This window comes from Muntiacus reevesi, chromosome 1 (genome assembly GCF_963930625.1).
Source record: "Muntiacus reevesi chromosome 1, mMunRee1.1, whole genome shotgun sequence".
NCBI lineage: Eukaryota > Metazoa > Chordata > Mammalia > Artiodactyla > Cervidae > Muntiacus > Muntiacus reevesi.
In genome coordinates this window covers 247,563,348-247,584,785 of record NC_089249.1, presented here as the reverse complement: position 1 = coordinate 247,584,785, position 21,438 = coordinate 247,563,348, and the positions used below count along the sequence as shown (strand labels likewise).

Sequence of the window (21,438 nt, the reverse complement as noted above, 5' to 3'; positions counted from 1 at the left end):
AAGGGGAAGGGCTCTGTGTAGACTGGTTCTGCATGGAAAGTTGCTGGTTTCCTTTAGGGGGGTTAGAGATTGTGAGGTTGGGAGGGAACCCAGAGCCTATTTATAAGCTGACCCTACATAAGGCCACATGAAGTGCTTTCATGTTTTCCAAACTATTATTTAACTTTTCCTTTTTGAAAAATAATGACTCCAGTGTTACTGAGCCTTCATGCATGGATCCTATGCTTCCTCCCAAAACCATTCCGTGGTATCCTGTCATAGCTGAGAGAGGACCCTGCTGAAGTGTCAGCTGATACATCTGCCCTGCAAGCTTGCTCTGTTGTGTAGAGTCACTTAATCTTGACTTTTGTGCATTGATAGGGAAGTTTCAGACTTCCTGTAGTGTATGTATATACACAAGTCCATGAGGTCTTATTAAGCTTTCTCGGCTAATATGTATCTACCTCTAAGAGTGATCAGGGCAGGAAATCTTGAATGCAAATGTTTGTGGCTCCCCAGTAGTTCAACCTGTCTTTCAATCCACATGGCCCTGTGGAGTGGAGTGTGATCCTAGTGTCAGAGAGAGGAGCAGAGGGGTGACCCACCATCTGACCATCAGGGAGGCAAGAGGATGCCTTGCTGAGCAGGAAGAAAGCCTGGCCAAGGGAGCTGGAGCTGGGTTACAACCCTACAGTCATAGCAGTTCCTCTCTCTTTAGGGTGAGATTATGTACACCTCTCAGACAGTTTAATTTTAATTTATTTATTTTTAATTGAAGGATAATTGCTTTATAGTGTTGTATCCGTTTCTGTCATATATTAACATAAATCAGTCATAGGTACACATATGTCCTCACCCTCTTAAAACTTCCTCCCTCCTCCCATCCCATCCACCCCTCTCGGTTGTCCCAGAGCCCTGGGTTGAGCTCCCTTGCATCATACAGCAAATTCTCACTGGCTATCTGTTTTACATACAGTAATATATGTTTCAGTGCTACTCGCTCAGTTCATCCCACCCTTTCCTTCCCCCCGCTGTGTCTACCAGTTTGTTCCCTATGTCTGTGTGTCTGCTGCTGCCCTACAAGTAGGTTCAGCATTACCATTTTTCTAGAATCTATATATATGTGTTTATACAGATACTTGTTTTTCTGACTGACTTTACTCTCTAACAGGCTCTAGGTTCATCCACCTCACTTAGAACTGACTCAGATTTGTTCCTTTTTACGGCTGAGTAATACTCCATTGTGTATATCTATCACACCTTTCTTTATCCATTCGTCTGTCAGTGGACATCTAGGTTTCTTCCATGTTCTGGCTATTGTAAACAGCACTGCAGTGAACATTGGGGTATGTGTGTCTTTTAGTTTTAAGGGCTACAGTTCAGTTCAGTCGTTCAGTTGTGTTCAACTCTTTGTGACCCCATGGACTGCAGCATGTCAGGCTTCCCTGTCCATCACCAACTCCTAGGACTTGCTCAAACTTATGTCCATCAAGTCGGTGATGCCACTGTCATCATTTAAGGGCTTATATGACGTAAAAGATTAATTCCTATCATTATCATCTGAACACATGCTACTAAGTTGCTTCAGTCGTGTCCGACTCTGTGTGACCCCATAGACGACAGCTCACCAGGCTCCTCTGCCCCTGGGATTCTCCAGGCAAGAACACTGGAGTGGGTTGCCATTTCCTTCTCCAATGCATGAAAGTGAAAAGTGAAAGTGAAGTCACTCAGTCGTGTCCGACTCTTAATGACCCCATGGACTGCAGCCTACCAGGCTCCTCTGTCCATGGGATTTTCCAGGCAAGAGTACTGGAGTGGGTTGCTCTGAACACATGGGAGGTACTAAAAATGATTATAGAATCAATGGACAATTATCTTGTGGAATTTTTTCCTCTTAATTTTCTTTTCCCCTATTCCATGTGGCATCTTAGTTCCCTGACCAGGTATTTAATGCATGCCCTGGCAGCACTGAGTCTTAACCGCTGAACCACCAGGGTAGTCTTATCTTACGGAATTTTTAAAGTACCCTCATCGGTCCCATTTTATTATTCAGATTTAAAAATGGAAGCTTTTCGTCTTTGGGATTATGGATTTTTCTAAAACTCTGACCCTCTCTTTTTCTGTTACCATCTCTAGCTGGTTTGGGATAACAGCCTCTCAAACCCTATTCAGAGTGTGGACTAGGTGTTTGGGAATGGGGTGATGTGAGGGGCTCTCATCATTGCAATCCTTTTGCAGTTGACAATTTGTTTTCTCTTTTTACAACCTAAGATACTTTGTGACTAATCCTGTCTGATTAAGTTTTATTCTTTCTCTACCGAATTCTCAGAATTGTCCCAAATTTTGAGGGGAAAAAACTGACTAGTTACATTTCTTCTGCCCCTCCCCAACCCCAGCCCTGTGCTTGAATACAATGAAGTCACTTTGTTGAAGGATTAACTTTATATTACATTCTTGCAGAGTAGATGTATGTCCCTAAGGTACGACTACCCCCACTGATGAAAATAAATATACCATTCTTTATGATTCCTACCCGTTACCCTCTCTGTTGATTTTCAGAGAGTTTATGAATAGTCACATATTTATACAACTGGCCTAAAGTATACTACTTATTTTTCTTATGGTCTGTAATAACCTAGGCAAGGTTATTAAAGGGTATACAGACCCCTTTTAAGGCAAAGTTTCTTATGTCATTACTTTATACAAGCAGGTCAGATTCCATCTTGGGAACAATCTCTTGCTCTTAACCTTTTTCTCTGATTATAAAAGTAATATATGTTCATTGTGGAAAATGTATACAATGCACAGCACAAAGAGAAGGAAGAAAAGCACTTTAAGACTCACTTCTTAGAACTACTGTTAGGCAGTTTATACACAGAAACCTTTTCTTTTTTCTCTGTATATATTCATTAAAAAAAAAAAAAGTAGCCATATGGCAAAATGCTTCTGTGATCTGCTTCTTGGCATAGCAATATATTTTATGCCACTAAATATTTTTTCCTATTTTTTCCCCAAAGCATTGCTTTTGAAGACTCCATCATATTCCTATGGGTGTGTCCCAATGGGTATAGCCATCCCCCTCCCTAGACTGTTAATCAGTTTTCAGAGTTTTATTTTTTATAAGTAACAATCTTTATCAGATGGCCCTTCTCACTCAGTAATTGGTTTAATACTTTTCTTTAGTCATTGCAGTCAGAGAAATCATCAGGCAACTTTAAATTGAGACAATGAGCTTTGCTTACATATCTTCAGTGTTATCTTTGTTTACAGCACTGGACAACACCATTGAAATATTCAGTACCTAAATTGAGGACAGGTTAATAAAAAAATGAGTGTAGAGCAAATCATAAAGGCATAGGAAATAAATTAAAAGCCTTTGTCCCTCTACCTAAAATATTTCCCCTCACATAGCATACTTCCATAGACTAGATGCTTATTTTTCTTTGAATAATGAGTTTAATATATCTAATTCAATTACTGTTTGTGGCAGCCACATGACTTCTCCTCGGCTCTTTAGCTATTAGTTCCATATGATATTTGAATCAGTTCTTTTAATTGCGGATACTAAATGTCAGTCATTCTGCTGTGAGTTGGTCCTGTAGTCAGAGAAATACATCCTCCCCCCCAATACATCAGACAGTCATTCAGTTAACCATGAGTTTTTTGACACAGTAGGAGTTAATTCATTATGCAAACAACTGAAGGGGTAGGTCGACAAGTCAAGTTTTATTGGTGGCTTACACTGAAAAATAAAACCAAGAATTAGACTTTTCAGCATGCTGAACTATATCTTTAGGTATTAAAATGATACGTTTAATTGCCTAAAGCAGTCTTTATGGTTAAACATTTTTGCTGGCAATTAGCATTATGGGTGGGAGATAGTTATGATATACAACTTAACCTAGGTGCTCATTCCTGTTGCTCTTGTGCATTTCTTGATTAAATACTGGGGATTTTATGAGTCACAGCTTCCCCGCATAAAGAATTCTATGGCTTTTTCTCTACAAGTCTAATTTGAAAAAAGAATTCTTCTCAAGGGTTTAGAAAGTAATTCATAAAATGGGAGGAATAATAAATATTGTGCCTTAACTCATATACTAGTATAGAGAGGTTTGGTTCACCTGGGTGTAATTTTAGTTAATTTCCACAAGAGACAGATTGAAAGTTTACCATTTGGAAGTGGTAGTAGGGAGGAGGAGAACGTGGGAGAAATGGCTAAATCTCATATTTGCAAAAATGATTACATTATCTTAAATGAAAATGCTGCTCTATTAACAACTTCAACAAGCACTGCATTTGGGTAAAAGAAATCTTCTTAATAAAAAGTTACCTGAAGTTCATTCCAACTTAAATACACAAGTGAGGAAAAAGTACTTACTCTGATTTATATGTCTTTTGGAGGTGTAATTATTGGCTTTTTACTCACCTATGTAAAACAATGTACTTTTGTAAATGGATTTCTGGCCACTTTATGCAGCCTTTTTTCCCTTCTTTTTTTTTTTTCTTACATAAAAAGTAAGCACTGTCAATCAAGGAATTTTAAGGTCTATTTCCTCTTTAGAAATGATTGATAGCCTTTTAGATTTACAAGTTGACAAGTTAAAGGGTTCTATTGGTATAATTATGTACTAAATTCACAGTCTTTCAGTTTAAATGTCCTTTTAAAACCACAAGATTATCATACCTGTATTTTGAAAAGTGGGCCAGTCAGTTTGGGTTGGTATACAAATTGCTTCCATTAGCCTTGGGACCTATTTGAATTTAATACAGTTTTTTGAAGTTAGCAGTAGTATGAATCTTAGTTTTAAAATTTAGGTTAATGGAAATGCATTTTAAGTAAAGCATGTGGCACCTTGTTTTCTAAATGTATAGCAAAATATCAGAACTACAAAGACTGTCTTTTTATTCAGTCAGGGAGAAACTATGTGTTTGAATACTTTGGTTACACTAAAAATAAAAGAACAACCCCCCACACCCACCCATTACTTAGAGGAGATAAGGGGTGAGGTAGAGGATGGAGCCGCCACCTTTTTCTGGCCAGGCAAGGAAGGCTGGAGATATTTCATATCCTGGAAAGGAACTTTGAAAACGATCTACCAGAGTCCACTTTGTGGCGAGTTGAATTTAAGGATGCTTTGAAGAAAGTGTCGTCAATTAGGGTACAGAAAGGCCCACTATTTCCAAATATTATGCTCTTCTTTTCCTCTCTTTAAAAATTCGTCTCGGAGACCCAGCAGTTCTAAGCTAGTTGCTCCTGAAATATTTTCCTGAAATAATATTGATGTTGGTGCATCAGTCTGTCACCTTAGATGTGAGGGTGTCATATCAAGGGCATTTTCAATACCTGTCTCTTTTCAGAGTCTTCCAAGGGTAGCATAGACTTTGCGTGCTGAGAAGAGCCAGTCTCCTGTGTGTGTTGCCACACTTTTGCTTAATTGCCACTGCTGGCATTGAGATCCTCTATCAGCTGAGGGCCACTCAATATTTTGTAGCTAAGCATTAGATACTTTTCCTGTTTATGACTGTAAACACCCTTGGACAAGCCTTCTAGTGTTTTAACCCAACCTTCTGACTAAAGGAAATCCTATAACCTCATATCCAATTCCATTTTACTCTCTACCTTCAACAATGTAAGAAATATAGAATTTGGCCAGAAGAGCAGAGTTCAGGACCTGCTTCTCATGTTCTTTAGAGTCAGCCCCTACCATGGTAAAAAGCAGGAATAGATGGTGGAAAAGTGTTCAACAAAAGGGATCATCTGTCCATCATTTTATGATATAATTCAAAAGTATCAGTGAAACCTTGGACTTCCCAGTTACTTCCACACCATAAGTGCTGCAAATCATATGCTGCTTTATTTCCTGAAATTGTTCTAATTGTATGACTTTTTCATTGCAGCGCTCAACGAACCCACCATTGATTATGGTTTCCAGAGGTTACAGAAGGTTATTCCCCGGCACCCTGGTGACCCTGAGCGTTTGCCAAAGGTAGGATACCTTCTCTTTGGTTTGTAGTCTCTGGAAATGTGGGCTTGGATGATTGGCAGAAAACTTTGCTACCGATAAAATTTCATAGAGAAACAACTCAGTATTTCTGTGCCTTGTGTATTTACTCCAATAAGGTAAGCAGTAATCAAAGTAATAAGCACTCATGTGCCAGGTAATGTGGTACTTATTTGTACTTGGGTCATTGTACATACGTGCTAAGTTGCTTCAGTTACTCCAAACAAGGATACTGGAGTGGGTTGCCAGGCCCTCCTCTAGGAGATCTTCCCGACACAGGGATCAAACCTGCATCTCTTAGGTCTCCTACAGTGTCAGGTGGGTTCTTCACCATGAGCGCCACCTGAGAAGCCCAATGTGTCATTTCTTCCTCTCAAAAACCCTTGGAGATTGGTACCATTACCACCTCTATTTTAGGGAAGAAAGTAACTAAAGAGAGGTTAAATCAATTGCCCAAGGTCACACAACATGTAAACTGCTGAACTGAAATTCAGATCTACAAAGCCTGGCTCCAAACTCCAGATTATTAATCATTCTATCATATCATTTCTCAAGAAGAAACAGAATATTGCTTTCTTCCCCTATGACAATCATTACTTATTTCTGGTGAGGGGTCAGCTAGAGCTCAAAGGAAAACATATTGGCAGATCTTGCATTTGAGTCACTGAGACATGAGCCTCTTCCCTCCAGAAACATCCCACCTGAGACACAATTTGGGAGAAGTTAAACAGACATTCCTATCAGAGCAATATATGGCATACAGTGATCTGTCATTAATTGCCAGTGCAGAAAAAAGGAAATGCACGTCTGTTGGTTTCTCTTCTGTACTGTTGTCAGTGTTGAGATATTCCCATCTCTGTACCCAAGGAAGTCAGGCCATGTGTAGGAGATGTTGCCATATACAACACCATGCATAACAGCAAACAATAGTCACATTTAACAAAAGGACAACCAATGCTGTGTGAGGACTCAGAGGAGAGAATGCTAAATGCTAAAGAATGTCAAAGGGCAGGACGATGCACAATGAAATTTCATTGACTTCACAAGCCATAGTAAGTCTAGAGATATGTCATCTCCAGGTCTGTTTCCCCTCGTAAAGCACTTATAAAAATGAAACTGGCATCCTTCCTAGCTCAGCAAACTTCTTTAGGTGATCAGTTCATCGTCACATCTTACCTGTGGGGTCTGCTGCATGGCGGGGGGTGGGGGGGGCAGGCAGGGCCACGTGTCAGAATGGGCCTTGTCCAGGAGAAAGTTACCCCTCCCCCTGAAACTGATGCACAGATATGACGGGTTGGCAGGGTGGTGAGGGGCCCTGCCTGCTGGAAGAGAGGAAAAACTGTGACAAGCAAAGTCTGTCTTCTCCTAAGCCTGGGAGGAACTACAGAGCCTTCAGTCTCAGCCCTGAGTTCCCATTGCAGTTTCACCTCCACTGGGTGCTATTCACCTTAGAAAGACTTCTTTCGAGCATTTCACATGAAGAAGAAACCCTGTGATGTGTCAGTTCGTTCAGATCCTTGTGTTTGCAAGGGGCCTCCACCTTACACCTCCTTCCCTTTCACCCTGACTTATTCTCGGTGAGCAGTTAGAGAATCTAAGAGTAATAGACATTCAGAAAACTAAGATCACGGCATCTGGTCCCACCACTTCATGGGAAATAGATGGGGAAACAGTGGAAACAGTGTCAGACTTTATTTTTTGGGCTCCAAAATCACTGCAGATGGTGATTGCAGCCATGAAATTAAAAGACGCTTACTCCTTGGAAGGAAAGTTATGACCCACTTAGCATATTAAAAAGCAGAGGCATTACTTTGTCAACAAAGTTCCATCTAGTCAAGGTTATACTTTTTCCAGTGGTCATGTATGGATGTGAGAGTTGGACTGTAAAGAAAGCTGAGTGCCGAAGAATTGATGCTTTGAACTGTGGTGTTGGAGAAGACTCTTGGGAGTCCCTTGGACTGCAAGGAGATCTAACCAGTCCATCCTAAAGGAGATCAGTCCTGGGTGTTCATTGGAAGGACTGATGCTGAAGCTGAAACTCTAGTACTTTGGCCACCTCATATGAAGAGTTGACTCATTGGAAAAGACCCTGATGCTGGGAGGGATTGGGGGCAGGAGGAGAAGGGGATGACAGAGGATGAGATGGCTGAATGACATCACCAACTCGATGGACATGAGTTTGAGTAAACTCCGGGAGTTGGTGATGGACAGGGAGGCCTGGCGTGCTGCAATTCAAGGGGTCGCAAAGAGTCAGACACGACTGAGCGACTGAACTGAACTGAACAGTAATAGTGACCGATCCTCTGCTTCTGCAGCATAGGTGTGCCATGGAGAGAATTGTCTTTAGTTTCCTTTGTCTGGCAAGAACCTAGCTCCCATGCATTTCCTATGGGAAAATAATTGATAATTTCATAGCATAAGGATGTAAATAATGTGTGTCCACCCAGTGGTCAGTACCTAAGGTTTGTTTCTGAGTGATAGAAAGATGTCATGAGTGCATAGCAGATTCTTCCCATTGTTTCCATTTGGGAACCATTTCCACTTTCATTCGGCATCTCTCTCGAGTCTGCTGAAGGGACTGAAGAGTCAGATTGGGCGAGCTGCAACTCAGAACCATGGCACCTCTAGCTCTGTCATCTGGGTCAAAATTCCTTTTTGCCCCAAAATTCTTTACCACTCTGTGTCTCAATTTCCTTCTCTGTCAAATGGAGACAGTAATATTTCCTTCTTTGGGGGGTTGCCTTCTTCACTTATTTATCACACAACAAAAAGGTAGCTATGGTTATTTGCCAGCTGTGAGAATGAGACTCTGACTTTGGAGAGCTCTCCTAACCAATCTCTGCCACTCAGGAAATCCCAATCTGGGTCAGCAGTGGACTATATGCTTTATCTTCTGTGCCTCAGTTTCTTCATCTATAAAATGGGGGTAAAATAACCATGCAGACTTTACTGGGATCACATCAGGATAAAAAGAAGTAATCGTGTGTGTTACATGGTATAGTTTCTGGCCCACCACTGCCACTCTATAAATATTTAATGAAAAAACAGGAGACAAATTTGGTTTAATGGTTGAGATCTCTAGCTCCAGGCAGTACTTATTCATAAAGAAAGGAGAGAAACAGGAATATATGGTTGAGTTTTGTGTATTTGCTTTTAAAAACATCTTCACGGTTGTACATCACGTTCAGAAACATTGAACAAATAGCCCAGGCACGTGTCACTTCGTCCCTGGTGGCCCGATGGTGAAATTCCCAGCCCTGCTTTCCTGGGTTTGGGAAGAGTAATCAAGGACACAATGGGTTTGTGTGTTAAGGAAACACTCCATAGCTTGCATCCAGCCACTGCGCCGTGCAAGGGCTTTGGCCGGAGCCCACCCCAGGAAGCTTTCTCTGTGACTCAGATCAGAGTGGTGTCCTCTTGGCTCTGAATGTGAAGGTGGAGTGAGAGTTCAAGAGCAGGGTCAGGAAGTGGCGGATGGAGCCAGCACGAGGTATTCCTGTGGACCTGGGAGATTTATAGTCCCGCTGTCCATTGTTTGAGGGATGAAAACGGGCTCCGCCTTTCTTAGAATCGTGGTCAGTGTTTGTCAAACAGGAGTGTTTCAGTGCGCCGTGGACCACACACCTTAAAAAACAAACTCCGCTTTATTAAACCCATGTGTTTGTGAATAGACAAAGCTAGATTCATACAACCACCCACATATTCTGTCAAATGAAACTGCTCCAAAGACCAAGCAGACAGCTTTCCATAATAATATGCCTTTGTATACTGGCTTGAGCTTTTTCAAAGAACTTGTACATGCTTTGTTTTATGGGAGCCCCTCTTGTAAGAAAAGTCGGGAAAGCAGACCTCATTCCCATTTACCAAATGAGAAAATGGGAGCAAGTGGGAATCCTTCTCTGTAGATGATTTTTATCCCTGAAAGCTACCATCACGGATAGTTGCCATACACACTGATTTAAAATACTGTCATTAAAAAAAATAAAATACTGTCATCATGCAAAGCCCAGGTGTGCATGTGGAGAAGGGCAGGCTGAGGGCTTCCAGCTGCAGCATTCTCTTCTGTCACACAGATGTGCCTTCCTCTCTGGATCCTGGCAGGAGGGAGAGGAATTTTTGACCAACTTTGGGGTAAAAGTTGACTTTTATCATGTGGAGGTGAGAGGAATGGCGACTGTGGTCACTCAGAAGCGCTGAGATGCTGAAATGCAGGAGGCCGTCCAGAAGTGTTGAGCAAGGAGCTAGCTGTCTCTGTTTTGAAGGCCAGAGGTGCCTCTGTCCCCTTTCAGCTTGTCAGCTGTCTTCCTGAGTGATCCGTGAGCATTAGTTCAGAGGCATCGCGCTTGGCCGGCATTCGCGTGTTTGCGGTGAGTCCCAGGAAATAGGTAACATGTACATCGTGCCCGCAGTGTGCCTGGCATGGCTTTATCAAGGTTTCTGAAAAGCACAGAGGTCAGGAGGGGAGATTCCCAGGTTAGGTGGACGTGGATTTTGAAAACCACATGTGCTGTCTGTTCACAGACTTACTCTTCCCAGACTCGGATTCCTCCTTTGTAAAGCAGCTGCCCCACAGTGCGGCTGTTGGGTGTTAATGAGATAATTTATGCAACGGGGTCTCTCGGGCAGATAGCAAGACTTCAGTATATGGGGACTATTATTCCTGGCAAGATGGGTACACCCCACATCACAGGGTCAGAGTTTCCAGAGGGCTGGCGGTGTGCCACTCACAGCAAGCACATGGGAAAATTAGGGTTTGCACGCAGGGCCTCAGGCCTCACTGCATCAAGTTCCCATTTCCCTCCAATTCTGGAAACCCAAGTAATTCTGCCTTGAGGCCACAGGCTTCTCTCTCCTGTCCCTCGCCTAACCTCAGCCCCATCCTACTTAAACATGCACCAGCTTTCTCTCTTTTCCCCGCCCAGAGGGGTTGGCATGGGGACCTCCGCAGGGCAAATGTGTCTCTTCTCCAAGAGCCAGTCCCTCTTTTAGAGAAAATAAAGCAGTTTGAGAAAAGTAACAAAGGCGGCATTTGTGTATTTTGCTTTATGGAGCTGAAAATATCTGGTAAATTGATCCAGTGGGAGTAATAAATACACATTACTTTATCTTGTTCTTCATGTCCTATACCCTTGAGCCTTGATAGAACAACACCACTTAATAGACTTAAAAAAGAGTAATTACACTCATTGGTTGTGTGATTTTTCAGCCCTCCCAGCCCTGCCTGACCTTCTAATTTAGCTCACCGTGTCTAACTAATGCATTTATATTCATCTTTTATGAAGCATGTATAGTACAGAATTGACTTTAGAGCCTTTCTCAAGCTGTCCTCCCCACTTTCCAATCTGGTGAGCAGTGAGGAGAGTGGGGTATTTCCATACCTCTGTACCTATAGATAACACATACAAATGGTGTACAGCATTTTTTTTTGTTATCCTTTATGAAACATAATAAAAAGTATTTATTACATTTTTTACTTTAAAGCTTTTATACATTCTAGCATTATTTACAGCTAAACACACAGGCAAAAGATGCGAGTGTTTTTAAAATGATTACTGTTAATGTTTCTGCTTGTCAGAAGTGCTTAAATTTTCCTGCACTTTGTCTAAAAACTTAGTACTGTTGCCTTTTAAGCACAACACATTTAAAAGATCTTGCAAGTCAGATTTGCAAACACTGCTGACAGTTTGTGATGAATGATATTGCAAAATTTGCAAGATGTTTGTCATTTCACGCAGCCGACATATTAAGGAACAGATTAAGAAACACGAAACCCCTACGGAACACAACCATCCCAAATGCAAACCCAAACAAACCTCAACCAAACCTTGAACCCAGAGAGCACACACACCAGAATCTCTCACCCGGGTTTTCTCTCCCTACTTCCCACTCAGCCAGTGGAACCCAATTGTTCTCACTGCATTTTCTCTCACCATATGGTCTCCTCATTACCATACACTAAGAGTCCATATGGGAAACTTGTGAAATGAACTGTATTCATTTTAACTGCCAGATGAGCAGCCTTTTGCTTTGCAAGCTTAGCTTAAGTCATCTGCTGTCTTCATGTTGTTATGGCAACAGGGCACCAATAAAAAATTCTAATCTACTGTAAGTGATCACAGTATTTTAAGTGCTTGCCTATAACTGCCCTCAAAGGGGAGGAAGGAGGAGAAGGTTATCTTTGTCCGAGGAGCCAGGTTTGTTCTTCATTCCAGCAGGTGTCAGTAAAGGTGCTGGTGAGAATGGAGAGTGAGGTCTTGGGTTGGCTGTGGAGTAGGTGCAGTAGATACCGATGGTAAGGAAGGTGGACGGCTGAGGTATGGGTGGTACTGAGGACGGACTGTGGACCCTTTGGGTGGGTACAGAAAAAACACTGAATGTTAGAAACCATAGTTCTCCCAGAAGAAATAAGACTCTGCTGGCATGGTGCAGCCTGCCATGAATAAAACTCAAGGTTCTGAACCACAACATAGGCAGCAGATCCTTGGTGTAGCTTCTCGTTCACTGGTGTGCAAAAAAATAACAATCCCAGCCTCTTCTTCCTGTACACGGGAATTAGTCATTTCCAACACCATGCTAATTAAGAGTACCTTAAAGTAATGGAAGTAGGCAGCAACATCCTTAAATATAAATCATTTTCACCTCCGCAGGCCACATGATATGTTTCATCTCTGTCGCTCTATCTGTATTGAAAGTGAATGTTTATAGTCTCAGTTCATCAGTTCGCATTAGCCTCATGCTGAATATTTAAACACAGAACAATCTGAACACACCATGAAGGAAGACAGTGACTGCACTTTCATTTGGAACAGCAAGGGCTCATCTAATAATAATTTAGTAAATCAGCCATTTAGTGGCTCAGTTGTGCACTGCATTGTGCCAAATATTATTCAGTTCCACTGTACACTTGCAGAATGGAAATTCAGACGCTAGTCACAGGCACTGGTTTTGCTCAATGGAGAGACGAGACCCAAAATCACCCGCCCTAAAGATCGGTCGTGTTTAGTGATTTATCATAAATACAGAGCTGGGGCAAAATAAAACTGGAGTCGGCTATATACCATGTATTCTAATTATGCTTTTATTGTTTTAGTCTTTATGCAAAGACTATCCGTAATTCAAAACCTGCAGTTGCATCAGTGAAAATACAAATAAGAAATCTTTACATAACCACATTGCCTGTTAGCAGAAAAGGGGATGACTGAGGGTTTCAGAAGAGGAGAAAGAAAAACCCAATGTCTTTATCTTCCACACTGTGATACTGACCCTGCTCTCTAATCCTAATCATTTATTTGTTTTATTTTTAATTTTAAGAAACTCTATTAACATTATATCTGGGAACCAAAACGACTCAAACCAAAAAAAATACAGTAACAAAAGCAAATCATATGGTATATTCACCTCTTAGGAAAAGCATGCTTGGGTTTGATTCTGAAAACCATTTTGTCTCTGCCTTTTCTTGTCAAAAACACAAACTGTGGAATGCAGTTCTTTTTGCCCCTCTCTACTCTGTCTCTGCCAGAAAACTCACAGGCAAATTCCACTTTCCCATTTTGATAATATGCCCAGTTTAGGGGCTTGGTGTCCCCTCCTATTTATGCTTCTTTTATTGGGGGAGTTTAACCTAGTTTTGTGTGCCCTTGAAATTGTATACACAAGTGTGTGTGTGAGATGAGTATGCACACACCTGCATGCACACATTATTTTTCTGGGGAGGGAGATTGTAGCTTCATTAAAAAGGCCATGACTCCCACAGAAGTTTTAATTCTCACTTTGTTACTTTATTTATGTTATCTTTAACTAACCAACTCTGCAGTAAGTTATTCTGTCACTGTTGAATCATGCCCAATTTAGACATGAGGAAACTGAGGCTCAGGACAGGTCATGCAGCTGTCAATAGAGATTTTCCACTTCCAGATTTCCTCACCATTAGTCTGTTCAGAGTCTTTCGCAGGGTTTTGCAGGCACATAACCCACATTGGCTCTAAGAATGCACATAATTTGCCCAAATTCTCTGGAAAATAAGTAAGGGCACTGTTATCACTGCCTGCTGCTCCGTAAGCCTTGCTGGCCATCTGCTGAGCTCGAAGCTGTTCTGAGTCCACCCATGGAACAGAGGAAACTGAGGGCTGCATTTCCGATGCTGAAAGTGGCCGAGCAGGTTTTGAGCCAGTACTTTTGGATTCCAGAGCCCGAATCTCTAAAGCACTGCCTCCTAGAATTAAGAAATGGGAATTGTAAGAAAAAGGGCATGTTTATAAACCAGATTTTTAGAATTCTGCAAGTTCAGCTAGGGGGAGGAGGAAGGTGGTAGCAGGGACTGAGAGTAGCTCACAGATGGCTGAGTCAGGGGAAAGAGGCAGCAGAAATTAAAAATACACATACAGTACCAGGAGATAATTCTCTTTCTCTTTAGCCCCCGAGTTATCACGGTAGGGACTTGTAATACAGTTACTCCAACAGCTGTATTCTTGAGCCTACTTCAAGTGCTTTTTTAGCATGGAGCTCTTGATGCGTGGGTGTGTGTGTGTGTTGGGGGGTAACTTTAACCTTCATATCACACCCTGTGTACAGGGCTTTGAGTGTACTTACTCATTAGTTCAAGGAGAAGTCACAGGAGGAGGCACAAGGGGCTCGTTTCTACCTCCTCACCACCCAACACCCTCCTCTTCAAGACCAAAGAATCAGAGACACTAGGAGGTCTCCGGCCGTGCTTACTATTTTCAGCCTTGAGTAACACTTCAATTAAACACTGGAGTCATAAGAACCAACAGAGCCCCAGCAGTCTTGAGGCAGTGAATTTTAATTGCAGTTATAGTCAGGACCATCTGTAAAGCTTTGGGAATCATCATTTACAGATACCGTTTGTCTGGAGGTACATGCGATAACCAATGATGTTCAACAATTTAAGAAGCCAAAACCAACTCTGTTTTTACCTACCTTAGATACTGTTAAAGTCCAGTGTAGTTCCAGCCTGCGTGTATCACTTACTCAAGTTTAACTGCACGTACTTGTCCAAAAATATAAATATACACATACATTTGTATACACGCATACACAGACACACACCAGCATACATAAAATAAATCTCTTTGTTTCCTCAGTGGTCCTCTTACTTTCAAACTAGATATTTATTCTCTCTCACCCTAGGGAAAGGGAAGCCACAGCCAAAAGACAAAGAGAAACACAAGTAGTTAATTTCTGGCTTTTGTGTTTCTAAGAGCCCAGGCCTTGGCAACTTAAAAGAGTTTCAAGGGTAATTTTGACTCTAGGCAGTTTTTGTTTCCTGTGCTGACTTTACAACCTAGCCCTGAAAAAGGCACCTCTGTCCACAGCCTTCTCTTTAAGCTGAGACTTTCATCCTGATCAGAAAGTCGATTTCCAAGGCCACTCAGCAGGACCTAACCCAGAGCGTTGGTCTTAAACCAGTACAATGAATCGGAATAAGAAGAGCCAGCCAGAGGTTACCAAGTTCAGCTCTGTACCTCCAAGCAGGTCATATCCACAAGGGTGCAGACACCATTTTTCACTGTATTTGTGGCGGGAAGCACCCCAGGCTCCCATTCACCAATTACCATGACACCATTTAGAAGAGAATGCCACGAGACCAAAAAGAGGGGGGGAAGCCATTGTCATCACTCTTCTCAGGAATACCTGGTTTCACAATTTATACTTAACTGCTGACACTTGAAAAGTCGAACATTTTGGTAAAATGAATCAAGCTGTAATGTTTCTTTTATGAGATCCCCTTGCAGGAAAGGGAGGTTTGGCACCTCGTGGAGACCAAGCTTAGTTATCCATCATAGTAAAGTCAGCTGTCCTAGCCGGCTTCTCAGAGGTCACGCGATCGAACCAGCAGCTCTTACAACTATATTATTGCTTACGGAACAGTAATTGAGGCACGAGATAAAAATTACCTGGTCTAATAGGCAGCGAACAATTTTCACTCAATAAAATTATAAGCCAAATCATTCATTTCATAACACTCTGGCTAATTTATTTGTTGACCTTTTAATATCCATAGCTCTTCAGTGGTATTAACTGCAACTCAGACAAAATCTCTTGTTCATTTCACTTTCATTGATTTTTTTTTTTCCATTGAGGCAATAACAGCTGCCTGAAAACAGCCTTTTTCTTTCCACTGTAAAAGTCAATCATGTAAGTTAGTATGTCTTACGTTGATATAGCTGAGTTAGCTTACAACCTACCTTAATTTCATGTGATTCAGAAGCCCTTTATACCATGCTTCTAACAAATGCAAAGCTTTCTGGTGCACCTTCAGCCACGTGGCACAATGATACCTAACATACGTTTGAGAAGTAAGAGGAGTAGCATCTAATCTGAACATAAAATCGACCTTAAAATTAGAGGAGGTTTGGAAGCCCCCTCCCCTTCAATCCTCGCCAGTGCCTTTAGAATACTTTTGAAGCCTCTTGTGCGAATGGCAGTAGACCCTTTCAAAATACTTAAATCCTTTGTTTTGAAATTTTCTGCAGATTTTGATTATGGTTTGAATTTTATTTTTCTTTAAAGGCTATGGGCAATGAGTGTGTGCTGGAATGCTCCATAAGCTTCATCTGGGGCTTCTTATATAATAAAATGCTCTGAAGTCTTTAGAATGCAGGGTTGTAAAATATAATTGTTACACATTTGGCATTTTATGCCTCCCTAGAAATAACCACTTGCTACCTACATCTCATCTATGTTCCTCCTTTCCATTTCAATTTAGTCTAAAGTGGTCCTTAGCCATAATGAGAATGCCCCTTTCAACAGAAACATGTTTAATTATATCCATGCTAAATGTAAGCGACACTTCTCAGTCATAGGGCTTCTGAGTAAAGAGTGTTTAAAGTGTGACACCAAAGGCTTCTAATGATCTGTGGTAAGCTCCATTTTGAGAAGTTCATAATACCAGAAAAAATGAAAAATTTAAGGAATGTCTCAGAGGATTGGAAACTAAACAGTGCTCAAGTATTATTTTGGTTTGTTTTATTCTTTCCCTCACTGCCCTCATTATATGATTTTTTTTTTAGGATGCAGAGTCTACCATTGTGGAATTTTCCATTTGGCTGAATAAACATAAAGGAAGTTGGGATAGAAAACTACCCTTCACAGAAATACCTTTCAGTATAACTAGTATTTATTGTGCTGTACATCCAGCTCTGTGGGAAATGGGCTGCCAGAAACTTCCAATCAGTGTTTCAGCTTTTAGACTTGCCAATCGGTAGTGTCACCCACGCTTTCAGAAGCAAGTGGGGAAAGAGCTGGAACGTAAAGGCTAATAAGCTGAGTTACACTGTTTAAGATTTGAACCCAGTGTAAACTCCAGAGTGAGGAGGTGCATGGAGTCAGTGCTGAGTTCAGTCGTAAGTGCTTATCGACTTCAAGTCAGGAGTGATTTTGCCATTCCACTCCATATTTTGCTGATATTTGGACCCACTGTATCTTGAATTCCCTGATAAGGAAAGTAGATTGGTGATAAATGGGTGTCAGGGAAAAGTGCAGTGACAGGAAAGTATTGTACTTCTTTCATAGGAATCACCCAAGTCAACTTGACTTTGATAATTGATGCTTACTGTTTAGCTTCTGTTTTCTACATCCCTCAAAACATTATTTTCTACTTGAGGGAGCATAAAGCCAAGCACAGATTGTCTTCTGAAATCACTGAAGCATCCCTGGGCTTTAATTTTATGAGGGAGTTTCCAGAGTCAAAATCTGATTCTGATATTTGAAATTAATGTTGTGTTGGTAAATGGGTACCCATCTGGCTTTATGAGTTGGTCTGTATGTGTTCTGAATGGAAGGGAGTTCAGGCCATCTCCCCTGCTCATCTGGGTTTGAATTACTGAAAACATTGAACTGGATTTATAAATGGGCTCAGTATCAGATGGTTAGACATCCTTCCCACTCTCCCTAGGAGGCTGGGTGGGCACAGTGAATATGGACATGTTATTAAGAGCAACACATTTGGGATCAGATGCCGACAATTCACATGGAGGGTGAATAATCCTCAGAGATTTTACTGTCATAAAACAGAAGGAAAGATGAGTTAGCCATGTCTGCATATCAGATATGATATGCCTTGTTCCTGAGAGGATGCAAAAACCTAAGTATTTCTAAGAATCTAGGAGTACAGGTAATAAAAGTCTAATGTACATCAAGACCAGCCTCATGTTGATAGCAGCCTATAACTTGAGATAATGTCTGTACCCAAGATGATTCATTATATTAATCACAAAATTAAAGTGTAAGTATAAGCCAGCAGGAGTGAAGGAGCAAATTCACTTAAAAAATGGTATAAAAAACCCCCAGACTTGACCTTTGGGAATTTATATATTGGATTAAAAAGTCTAGAGCCAAATGGGGCACCAAATTTAAGTCTTCTGCTTTTATAAACTATGCCAAATGTATAACTTGGTCATTTCCTCATATAAATTAAGCACATACTTTTAAAAATCAGTACCTATTTTAGAATAAACTCTTCAATAAGAATTTATCAAGGGCTGTGGTTTGCTGAGGGCTTCCCTGGTGGCTCAGAGGTTAAAGCATCTTGCCTGCATTGCAGGAGACCTGGGTTCGATCCCCTGGGTCAGAAAGATCCCCTGGAGAAGGAAATGGCAACCCACTCCAGTATTCTTGCCTGGAGAATCCCATAGATGGAGGAGCCTGGTGGGCTACAGTCCATGGACTCACACAGAGTCGGACACGACACACAGTGCTAGGGGCTTAGAGAAGGAGATTAAGACATAGCCATGACCTCAAAGTATCTACAGTCTGGTTGTTGGAGGTTGAAGACTCGCACACTTAAGAGCAGAACAAAATGGCCCTACAGAATCTACTTCGGTGTGGCTCTGGGTAGGGCAGTCAGCACTCTTTTTCAGAGGAATGAGAGAGGTTAGAAGATGGAGTCTCAGTGAAGGTGGAATTCGTTCTGATAGGATAGTGTAAGTATGAAGAGTTCAGGCTCTGATGTGTAACAGGACTGAGATTGAATCCCTGCTCAGACGTTGATTAGCTGTGTGACCTCAGGGCAGATTGGTGGATCTCTCTGAGTCTCGGGTCTCCTTATCTGCCAAACGGTGATACAGTCTCACCATGAGGAGCGAGTGAGTTAGAGTCTCCCTTTCCAAACACAGCAGTTCTCTTTTCCATTCCTCTCCCACCACCACCAGTAGCACATTCATTACCAGACTCTACAGGATGGGGAGGCCTTGCAAATGGACACCGACTGAAGCCAGTGTCCAGGTGAAGTAAGAGCAAATGAGTGATGGTTTGGAGATCGGAAGGGGCCCAGCATGCTCCTTCTAGACTGAGGAGGCCTGGCTAGCCCAGAATAGATGGCGGTTCCTCCGATGTATAGGGAGAGAAGGTTGAATGAAGAGGGGTGGAGATCTTTTGCAGCCTCCTAGTAACCCTGTACCTTAATTCTGGGAAGATAGGGGGCCTTGAAAGGTGCTGGAGAGGAATGTTGGCGTGCGACTACTTGGGCAACAGGAAGTTTAAAAATTATTTGCTAACTGACTGGGTTGCGACATGGGAAGTAAAGCCGCATTTTCTCACTGTATCTGTAGCCCATTTGGCATTTTTATCATTAAGGTTTCAACACCTTAATGATAGCAAAACTTATGACAATTATACTTGACTGTTCCTTGAATCTCTCCAGTGTTTCTACTAACTCTAAACAGATTTAGTATAGCTTATCCATTTTTTCTCTCCAGAATCCCATTCACATAATCATCAATCAATGGTCATAGCAAGGCAGGGAAAGACAAGTTTTGATTGTGAAAGGAAATAGGTCAGTAAAAAGTTGTTGTTTTTAAAGAGTAAACATTTCCTATGTCTTTAAGAGAGAATAAGTCCAAACTTATGAAAAGAAAAATAGTCTGACTCAGGATATAGGTTGGAGAATAAGCATTGCCTCTATAAGGAGACGCTGGGGCTTTTCAATATTTCACGTACTAGTGTTTGTCTTCTTAATTGCTCAATGGGATATGTTATTTTTTTAATCCAAGGATAGGATTAATTATCTTGGAAAAGTCTAATCTCTACCCTCATGTTTTAAACTGCAAGCAGGGAGTCATTTTAAACATTAAGAAGAGAAGAGAAAATCTCTCCTGACAAATAAATGCCTTGAAAAATTAGATATTAGTACTAGTCAAATGCTCTTTCTTTTCAGAAATATTAAAATTGCATTTTAGAATGGAAGGATCCTTATACGATGTCACAAAAAATAAGACTTTAGGAACAATTTCAGAGACAAAAGATTATATGAAACATCCAGCTCTTCCCCTTATGGGAAATTTCTCTCTCTTTTTTTTTTTTTAACATCACAGGCTCAATCATTTCCTAATGTGAAATTACAGATTTTTCAAATTACCATATAAAACTGCAAAAAAATTACACTTGTGACCACTGAAGAGATAGCATATACCATCAATTTGATTTTAAAAGGCATACATCTTTTATACTACCTGTCATTTTTATAATGCCTTTTACAAATTTAATCAATACATTTTAACATTCTATATACTTTAAGTGCAATATACAATAAATATTCAAGTTTCATCTTAAACATGCTTTAGCCTTTAAATTGTTAAAACTGCAGTGCCCTTTCAATCTACTTACATAATGTCATAAAATATACATTTCAAGGTAAATGAAGTCAGCTACTTCAATTTAGTCCCTCAAACTGGTAGTAAATGAGAGGTTAACACTATGGTGCCAAACCCATTATTGAGTAAATTTAGCACCTTGGACAGCTCTGTAAAATCTTTATTGCTTTCCTGACCTGCTCGTCATGTTCTGTCTGTGTGTTCAGTGGTTCTCAGCTCTGATTGAAAGGCAATATATTAGATCCCCAACACAAACACGCTTGGGGGCTAGTTCACTGGGAGCCTAATGACATGGAGGTGAGAGCAATTTTCTGGTCACCGAAATCCAAGCACCTTGCAGGTTCGCTGCGCTAACTCCGAGAGGACCCAGACATTTCCTTTCTCCTTCCCATTTGCAGAAATAACTAATAGAAGCTGAATCACACTGGCCGAGCTGAGCCAAAAGCCGTCTCCCCCTTAAGCCCCAGAGTTGATACCACGATGAAGGATACTTTAAAATAGGCAAGATACCATTTAAGAGAGTCACTTTCAGGACATGATATTGGGATCACTGTCCTCAAGACTGCTGGTCTGAAGCAATGCTGGGCTGCTGACTGAACTGCAGCAATGTGCCTAGTGGAAAGCGTGTCCTGGCTCCATGGACTGAAGGAGGAGGCAACTCTAGGAAGTGAGGTTCACATGTTTCACTTTCAGGGGATTGAATGCTGATGAGAGCTCTGGGCATTGAGTAAGGAGAAAAAGAAACAAGTGAATTATGTCATCAAAACCTGTTATCACCAAAAATATATCAGTTTAAAATATATAGCCTACCCTGATAATTGGAATTTTTCAGGTACAAGAACTTCAAA

General features: G+C 41.2%; 1 protein-coding gene across 4 annotated transcripts in view; it reads left to right on the top strand.

Annotated features, from left to right (window-relative positions):
• Positions 1-21,438, top strand: part of EBF1 (EBF transcription factor 1) — a 402,213-nt gene that overhangs the window by 361,588 nt on the left and 19,187 nt on the right. For all 4 annotated transcript variants that reach the window (XM_065919010.1, XM_065919011.1, XM_065919008.1 and 1 more), the window contains exon 11: positions 5,878-5,966. In XM_065919010.1, the coding sequence (XP_065775082.1) occupies positions 5,878-5,966 (89 nt within the window). The remainder of the gene's footprint in view (positions 1-5,877; positions 5,967-21,438) is intronic.